A 9511-nucleotide genomic window follows, 5' to 3' on the forward strand; every position below is an offset into this window, starting at 1 on the left:
ATGGTATTAGCTTGCAATCTACTTCATAATAAGCACAGATGTACTAATATCAGACATAAAAACTGAAAGTGATCCAAGGAAAAGTGGAACTGATATTAACTTTGAGCTGATGACAGTGTGCATGACATTCAGTGTGTGTTTTTTCTTTCTGTTGAATGAAAGTTACTTGTGTGTATACACTATGAGATGTACAGTGTTTATCTTTTAAATATTGTCTGCATATGTGTCCGTTGTAGTTTATATCCTTGAAAGAATGGAGAAAAATGGAGGGAAACCATGTCAGCAGCATTATGAGTAAGTCTCTGTTGCAGTTTCATGATGCATCATCACTATCAAACACAAAGGAAGTAGAGAACAATCATGTAACACAAAATAAATGTTTTAATGTGGTAGCAGAACTTCAAGAAGATTATGTTATGATGACAGCTAAAAGTAGAAGATTTACATCTTTTTCCACAGTGGCTCAAAGGAAATTAGTCATGTGAAACTCAATATATATATATATATATATATATATATATATATATATATATATATATATATATGAAACAATATCTGCTGAGATATTACACTAAATATTTGACAAGAAAAATATTTCATTGAAGTACTATAAAAAAACTATAATAATCTTTGCATTACACACACAGCTGAATTTATTTATAAGATCGTGAATTTATATTTAAAGGGATAGTTCCCTCAAACATTAAAATAACCCCATGATTTACTCAAATTCAAGTCACCCTAGGTGTATATGACTTTCTTCTTTCAGATGAATACGAACGGAGTTGTATTAAAAATGTCCCGACTCCAAGCTTTATAATGGCAGTGAATGGCTGTTGAGATCCATCCATCATAAAAATTGCTTCACAAAAAACGTCTAAATGTTTAGTAAAAATTTAACATGTTTTAATGTAATCATTTCAATGTAAAATTCAGAGACACGAGGATGTTTAAATACTTGAATGAACAGTTATTGTCATGGTCTTCAGCTGGTGTGCTCTAGATGGCCACCAGAGGTCACTGTGTCTTTTGTGTGAGCACATGTCTTGTGTGTTTGTTGGTGTCATGTGCTCTCCTATGGACTGCACACATCATTATTGTTTCAGTGATTCCACCAGTGTCTCCCTAATTAGTCTCCCTGTGTTAGCAGTCCTGTGCTGATTTGTCATTCACATGTACCTGTGTAGCTCTCTGTCTTGACGTCTTGTGCTCTGTCCTGACCTGCCTGTCTGTTTGTTCCCCTCTCTGGGTAGATTTTGATGTTTTGTTTTAATTTATTTTTTTTAATTAAAAGCCTATTTCTTCCTGCATTTGAGTCTTCACTTCACCTTTACACACCGACTGTGACAAGTTATAATATACTATAATACTGTAAAAGACTATTAATAATAATAATAATAATAATATGATATTTTGATAGTTTATTTAAAATACAGGAAATCAAGTTTTGTTGAAGTGCTTTAATATTTTTCCTATTAACGTGTGTTCATTTATGCAGCAGATGATTCTTCTTACTTGAATATTACATTATTTCTATAACTGAATTATTACATATCTATGCATCATCAGGCTGGTTTCGTCAGCGTTTTGGAAAACAAAGGAGTGATTCGGACCAAGTTAAACCATGTAAATGTTCTCAGACGTGCTCCTCCAACACCAGCAGCTCGGTGTGCTCCTCATCCTCCTCCTCTTCCTCCGTGAAATCCTCCATTTCAGCTAAGCCTTCGGCCTCAGATCAGCCTCTGCCCTCCGTGCTCTCCTCCCCCTTCCGCTCCTCTCTCAGATTTGACGTTCTTGTGTGTCACAACGATGAGGACAGTGATCTAGCACAGAGTCTGGCCTCTTTCCTAGAGGCCCCGTCTAACGGCCTGCGCTGTTACCTGCAGGAGCGTGACTGTCCCGCAGGAGGCGCTGTGTCCACTGAGCTGCTGCAGGCCATTCAGGACAGTCACTGCTGGCTGTTACTCGTCACTCCTAACTTTGTGAAGGATGACTGGTGCAAGTATCAGATGCACCAGGTCCTGTCTGAAGGGCCCATGTCACAGAGGATCATCCCGGCTGTAGTAAACATGCCCAGATCACAGCTCCCGCTCGAACTGCGCTTCCTCTTCACTGTGGATCTGAATACGAACAAAGAGTTTGGCTACACTCAAGTCTACAGAGCGGTGTTTCAATGTGAGTATTTTGTATATACACAACTATTGAAGACTCTTGTTTGCGGGTTTGAATCCCACAATGCACTCAAAAATATATAATGTCTTTGAATTGCATTTAACATTTTCACCCAAACTAAATAAAAAAAATGAAGACAAGCCATATTTCTCTAAAATTACAAATTAGTATTTCAAGTATTTTAAATACACAATAACCAGGTATATATATATATATATATATATATATATATATATTTATCATCCATAAATCAATTTAGCTAACCTAAATATGACTATGACTATGAAATAAGTCTTGCAATCAAACACTGGTATTCTGTCACCCCCTATACAGCTTGAGAACAGATTTAAAGCATTAATGAATGGTATAAGGAATCCCCAAATGTGATTGAACATGGATCAGACAGTGGCATACAGCCCAGAGCACTATTATCAGAAACATCACCATAACATACTTCTAGAGAGACTGGAAAACTGGGTTGGGCTTTCTGGGATGGTACTTTAACGGTTCAGGTCATACTTAGAAGGGAGAGGTTATTATGTGAGTATAGCAGAGCATAAGCCTAAGTGGACATCCGTGACATGCGGAGTCCCACCAGGCTCGGTTCTAGCATCACTCTTGTTTAGCCTGTATATGCTCCCACTAAGTCAAATAATGAGAAAGAACCAAATTGCCTATCACAGCTATACTGATGATACCCAGTTTTAATTAGCCTTATCTCCAAATCACTACAGCCCATTGCCTCCCTCTGCCAGTGCATTGATGAAATTAACAGCTGGAAAACTTTCTTCAGTTAAACAAGGAGATAACTGAAGTCATTGCATTCGGAAACAAAGAAGAAGTTCTCAAGGTGAATGCATACCTTGATTTTAGGGATCTAACAACTAAAAATCAAATCAGGAATCTTGGTGTGATTCTGGAGACAGACCTTAGTTTCAATAGTCATGTCAAAACAGTAACTAGATCAGCATACTATCGTCTCAAAAACATTGCTAGAATTATATGTTTTGTTTCCAGTCAAGACTTGGAGAAACTTGTTCATGCCTTTATCACCAGCAGGGTGGACTATTGTAATGGGCTCCTCACCGGCCTTCCCAAAAAGACCATTAGACAGCCGCAGCTCATCCAGAACACTGCTGCCATGATTCTGACTAGATCCAGAAAATCTGGGCATATCACACCAGTCCTCAGGTCCTTACACTGGCTTCCAGTTACATTTAGGATTGATTTTAAAGTACTTTTACTCATTTATAAATCACTCAATGTTCTAGAACCTAACTAAATTGCAGATATGCTCACTAAAAATAAACCTAACAGAGCACTCAGATCATTTGGATCTGATCATTAGGATCATTAGGATTGTCCTGGCCATTCTTTTGTGAAAATGAACTGTGACGGTCAGGTGAGTTGAGATTGTAGTTGATCACAAATGCACTTTATTACAATTGCTTTGCAAAACTAGACAAGCTGTAGACAAGACGAGAATAAATGGAAATAAATAGCTTGAGTGAACCAGAAGTAGCACAAAACAACCTCACCAAAGAACACAGTTACATCAAATTAGACAAAAACTAAAAAAACTACACTAAAATAAAAATTATAAAAATATATATATTAACCAAGGAAAACAGACAATATAACAAAAAACATTCAAATTACTACTAAAAATATCACTATGAGGCAAATCAGTTCACAAAAGGAGATGTTTTGCAGAATATCCACAAAGTGAATCTCTAGTGATATCTAGTGTATCTCAACAGTTTATACCAAGTGTAGAGGAAGATATCAAAACTGATAGACAGACTAATCGATGGAACAGACAGCGAGCGAGACCCAAAGGAACTCGATACATCAGACTGTCACGAGTATCTTGTATTGCTGCAGTAGCATCCTCTAACCTAGATATGACTATGACAAGTCTTGCTATCAAACACTGGTATTCTGTCACCCCCTATACAGCTTGAGAACAGATTTAAAGCATTAATGAATGGTGTAAGAAATCCCCAAATGTGATTGAACATGGATCAGACAGCGGCATACAGCCCAGAGCACTATTATCAGAAACATCACCATAACATACTTCTAGAGAGACTGGAAAACTGGGTTGGGCTTTCTGGGATGGTACTCAAATGGTTCAGGTCATACTTAGAAGGGAGAGGTTATTATGTGTATTATAGGAGAGCATAAGTCTAAGTGGACATCCATGACATGCGGAGACCCACAAGGCTCGATTCTAGCACCGCTCTTGTTCAGCCTGTATGAGAAAGAACCAAATTGCCTATCACAGCTATGCTGATGATACACAGATTTAATCACCCTTATCTCCAAATCAATACAGCCCATTGACTCCCTCTGCCAGTGCATTAATGAAATTAACAGCTGAATGTAGCTGAAATGTCATTGCATTTGGAAACAAAGAAGAAGTTCTCAAGGTGAATGCATACCTTGACTTTAGGGATCTAACAACTAAAAATCAATTCAGGAATCTTGGTGTGATTCTGGAGACAGACCTTAGTTTCAGTTGTCATGTCAAAACAGTAACTAGATCAGCATACTATCGTCTCAAAAACATTGCAAGAATTATATGTTTTGTTTCCAGTCAAGACTTGGAGAAACTTGTTCATGCCTTTATCACCTGCAGGGTGGACTATTGTAATGGTCTGCTCACCGGCCTTCCCAAAAAGACCATTAGACAGCCGCAGCTCATCCAGAACACTGCTGCCATGATTCTGACTAGATCCAGAAAATCTGAGCATATCACACCAGTCCTCAGGTCCTTACACTGGCTTCCAGTTACATTTAGGATTGATTTTAAAGTACTTTTACTCGTTAACTAAATTGCAAATATGCTCACTAAAAATAAACCTAACAGAGGACTCAGATCAGTAGGATCAAGTAAATTAGAAATACAGAGGGTTCACACAAAACAAGGGGAGTCTGCTTTTAGTTATTATGCCGCCCGCAGCTGGAATCAGCTTCCAGAAGAGATCAGAATGGAAGAGATCATTGAATGAGCACTGTGCAATGTCCAAACTGATTGCACTCTATTTTATGTATAATGACTTTCTATTTTTAACTGTTTTAAATTAATTTAAAATACATTTTTAAATCATTTTCAGTTTTTTAAATTCCTTGTTTTATTGCTGTGATTATTTTATTTTGATTATTTTACTTTATTTTATTTAAAGCACTTTTTTTATTTAAAGAATTACCATTGTGTATGGACCGAGTCCAAACATCGATATAAATAAACTTGCCTTGCCTCTGCTCTTGATGAAGTTACAGGGTGATACTGTCAAGTAGTAGTAGTATACTTTATTGTCCTCGAAAGGAAATTTGTTGTTACAAATAGGACAGACAAAAAAAAAAAAGGACCATGAAATAATTCATATTCCAACTCCTGTGCAGGTTTTGGGTACAATCTTAATAATTCCTAACTGAAAGTTTCGCTTTCCTTCTCAAATTTAATGCTTTTACACATTCGAACATGATGTGACACAATGTCTTTTGTGCAGTGTTCCCCATTTCTGTTCTCTCATACAGTATAGTGGAGAAAGTGCTTTACTCTTCTGGGTTTGTGCAGCCAAAAAACTTATTTCATTAAAAAAGAAATAAAGCCCCATTTCCGTAAACCACACGGGAAGGTTCAGACTTTCCCACACTGATTTTGGTCAACACTTGTAGATGTTTTGTCACATTTGGAAACAGAATATAGATTCTCAAATATGTTTTTTCTTTTTCTTTCTTTCTTTCTTTCTTTCTTTCTTTCTTTCTTTCTTTCTTTCTTTCTTCTTTTTTTTTTTTTTTTTTTACAGATTTGAAGGACATGTCTGAGAAGAAAAAGCACAGCAGTGCATCTCAGTCTGATGGCTGAGAACAGACTCAAACTGTCAACATTCATTGCATTGACTACAATGACAAGATTGTTCACTTCCGTGAAGTGACGTCCAAGCAGACAAGCTGTATCATAACACCGTATCTCCGCATCTCTGCCTAATGTCTCAAAGTTCTCAAAACTAATTTAAAGATGAAAGGTCAAAATTGGTTCATTTAACCGTCATGCCTTATACAAATATAACACACACTACCGCTCTTTTCTGCTCACCAAGTCTGCATTTACTTGCCAGAAAAAACAAGTAAAATATTTGATATTGTGAAATATTATTACAATTTAAAACCAATTGTTTTCCATTGTATTATATGCATCAGTGTTTTAATGCTAAATCTTTTTTTTTTTTTTGGAAACTGTGATGCTTTTGTATTTTCAGGTTTGGTTTAATGAATTGGAATTCATTAATGTGTGTCCCTGCTGATTAAAATTATTAATTTCTTAAACAAGCAAACAAATAAATGAATATGTATTTTTGAATTACTTCAATTGGTTTATATAATAAAACTAACTTTTATCATTGTTGTTTATGAGATTTTTGCATGGTTGGACTTCTTTTGTTTTCCATAGTGAGGGTGGCAACCCACACATTTATGAAGATATTTATATTGTGCTAAATAAATCTTTTGAAATGAGCCCGAGCTGGCAACAGAAAGTCATAATACATGAGCTCAGACACACTGGGGCATATGTTTCCCTTTCTGATTTTAGGTCAGAGTCAGATTAGAAAAAGGGCTTATGTGATATACTATACAAAATATTATTTTAAAATTATTCTTAAAGGCACACACCCATCCACCCACACATACATGTGCACAGAAGGAAATGAAAGCAGCTGCGTTTAATGTAATGCATATAAAGAAGATTCACATCAGTATTAATAGCATATCTCATATGCAGATATTATTAACCACAGAGAGCTCACGACTGGATTTTTGCTTGTCATGCGTGGTTGAATTTAAGATGTTTCACTGGCATTTCAATGCTTTCAGAAAGGCTTTAAGGCACAGCTGGACATGCCATGTAAACCAATATGACACCTCAAAGAACAGCAAAGGTATGATTAAACATTCTTGGCAAATAACGTCACTTCGTAATCCCTGCTGGCAAATGTGGCTTCAAGCGTTCAACACATTAAATCATTTGAAAAAACCCCAAACACTGTTTTCTTTTATTTTGATCACTGTGAAAAACTGTAGACTTTACTTGGTCATTTATAAACTGCAACTGTTGAAATCAGTGTCAGCATGATGTGTATTAGAGCATCTGAGAGAAACACTGCTTGTTTGTTGGGGGATTAAATAAGATTATGTTGGATTTAAAATTAAACTCACTCTGAAAGAGACTGATACAATGCTTATTTTGTTTCTCGACTTATATATGTATATATATTTGTTCGAACTGTGCCTTTTAAAGAAAATGTTCACCCAATAATTAACATTTTCTGAAAACATACTCACATATACGCTGTGCAAGATGTTGATGATTTCCAGATATCCTGTTGACATTGAGTCATTGTTGAGTTTTGGCTTGGTTTAAGGGAGGGCCTTTATTATTTTAGTAAATAACACACACACACACAATTCAATTCAATTCAATTCAATTCAAGTTTATTTGTATAGCGCTTTTCATAATACACATCGTTGCAAAGCAACTTTGCAGAAAATTTTGTTTCTACAATGTTTAGTAGTGTCTTATCAGTGGTAACTGTCAGTTGATGTACTTATGGCAGAAATGTACAGAAAAATCAATTAAAGACGTAATCAAACAGAAGGTGAATGCTAACAGCTATTATTATATGTTGCAGTTAAACTTATAGCAATATTTGTAAGCTCTGTATGTTGCTCCAGGGTTGGCATCATCTGGGGTCCTCTGAGGGTTAGCATCAACTCTTCTCAGGTGTTCTGGATCCAGACTGGAGCTTGTGTATATCCTAGTTAATTATAGACCAAAATATTTAATTATAGACCAAATTCCAATAATTTTTGGCAAAACAGAGAGACAAATAGAGACATCATTAGCATAGCTGCTGTTCCAACAAAGTAAAATTAATTAGTTTAACCCAAGCTAAAGAATAAGAATGTGCATTTGATCAGATGAAACTGCAGTCACAATTTAAGAGATGCATTATTTGAATGCTTGGCGAAAGAGATGCCTTTTTAAACTAAAGAGTGTGTCTGAACCCTGAATATTAACAGGAAGGGTATTCTAGAGTTTGGGAGCTAAATGTGAAAAAGCTCTACCTCCTTTAGTGGACTTTGCTATCCTAGGAACTACTAAAAGTCCAGCGTTTTGTGACCTTAGGGGGCGTGATGGGTTGTAGCGTGGTATAAGGCTAGTTAGGTATGCAGGAGCTAAACCATTTAGGGCCTTATAGGTAAGTAATGATAATTTGTAACTGATACGGAACTTAATAGGTAGCAAGTGCAGAGACTGTAAAATTGGGGTAATATGATCATATTTTCTTGACCTGGTAAGGACTCTAGCTGCTGCATTTTGGACTACCTGTAGCTTGTTTATTGACGAAGCAGGACAACCACCTAGAAGTGCATTACAATAGTCCAGTCTAGAGGTCATGAATGCATGAACTAGCTTTTCTGCATCAGAAACAGATAACATGTTTCGTAGCTTGGCAATGTTTCTAAGATGGAAGAATGCAGTTTTTGTAACATGGGAAATATGATTTTAAAAAGACAAGTTGCTGTCTAATATAACACCCAGATTTTTAATGTAGAGGCAGTAACAGTACATCCTTCTAGTTGCAAATTGTAATCTACAAGATTCTGTGTACTGTTTTTTTTTTGGACCAATAATTAATATCTCTGTCTAGTTGTGGTTTCTTAATAAGACTGGTTTTGGGACATGACCTAAAGATAATGAGTTAATAATATTGAGAAGCAGCACACACACACACACACACACACACACACACACACACACACACACACCGACCAACGCCAACACCTATTTATATACATACATATATGTATAATATAATTTTTTTCTCTGAAGAAAGATAAACATATATAGTGATGAAATACAAAATATAAAATGTCATGGATAAATATTTTCTGAGTTATCCAATATTACTAGATTCAGAGCCAAATTGCCGGAGGGTAAAAATTACTTAAGATGGCAGCATCTTAATGTTATTTTTACACACAGATTGATAGGTTTATTAGTCAAATCTGCTAACTTTAGCAATCTTTGTTGCGTTATGTGCAAATTGTGATCATTCCAAAAATGGGGAAAGAGCACTTTTCAAGTTTTTTCAACCAAAGTTTGCATGCCTATAACGAGTAATAAAGACAGCTTAATGCCCTTTTAGATATTGGATCTTAACAAACTTTCCTTTTGGCATCTTCATTTTTAAGGCCTTATACAGTTCAGTTCCTGAGATACTGGGATCTCAATATGGCTCCAGAGTAAATAATTAAATTATACACATTT

The 9511-nt window shown here is 35.9% G+C and overlaps 1 protein-coding gene across 1 annotated transcript; it reads left to right on the forward strand.

Moving 5' to 3' along the window:
* The first annotated feature begins 242 nt into the window (after window positions 1-242).
* Window positions 243-6512, forward strand: LOC132101847 (toll/interleukin-1 receptor domain-containing adapter protein-like). Its single transcript, XM_059507063.1, has 3 exons — window positions 243-294; window positions 1570-2175; window positions 5988-6512. The coding sequence occupies exons 1-3, from the start codon at window positions 264-266 to the stop codon at window positions 6044-6046; spliced, it is 696 nt and encodes a 231-aa protein (XP_059363046.1). The 5' UTR covers window positions 243-263; the 3' UTR covers window positions 6047-6512.
* The last annotated feature ends 2999 nt before the right edge of the window (window positions 6513-9511 follow it).

The sequence above is a fragment of the Carassius carassius genome, chromosome 23 (assembly GCF_963082965.1).
Source record: "Carassius carassius chromosome 23, fCarCar2.1, whole genome shotgun sequence".
In the NCBI taxonomy this organism is placed as follows: domain Eukaryota; kingdom Metazoa; phylum Chordata; class Actinopteri; order Cypriniformes; family Cyprinidae; genus Carassius; species Carassius carassius.

Coding starts and splice junctions, on each gene's coding strand:
- LOC132101847 (XM_059507063.1), top strand. CDS start 264: ATGGAGGGAAACCATGTCAGCAGCATTATGA. Junction 295..1,569: donor CCATGTCAGCAGCATTATGA/GTAAGTCTCTGT, acceptor ATGCATCATCAG/GCTGGTTTCGTCAGCGTTTT. Junction 2,176..5,987: donor CTACAGAGCGGTGTTTCAAT/GTGAGTATTTTG, acceptor TTTTTTTTACAG/ATTTGAAGGACATGTCTGAG.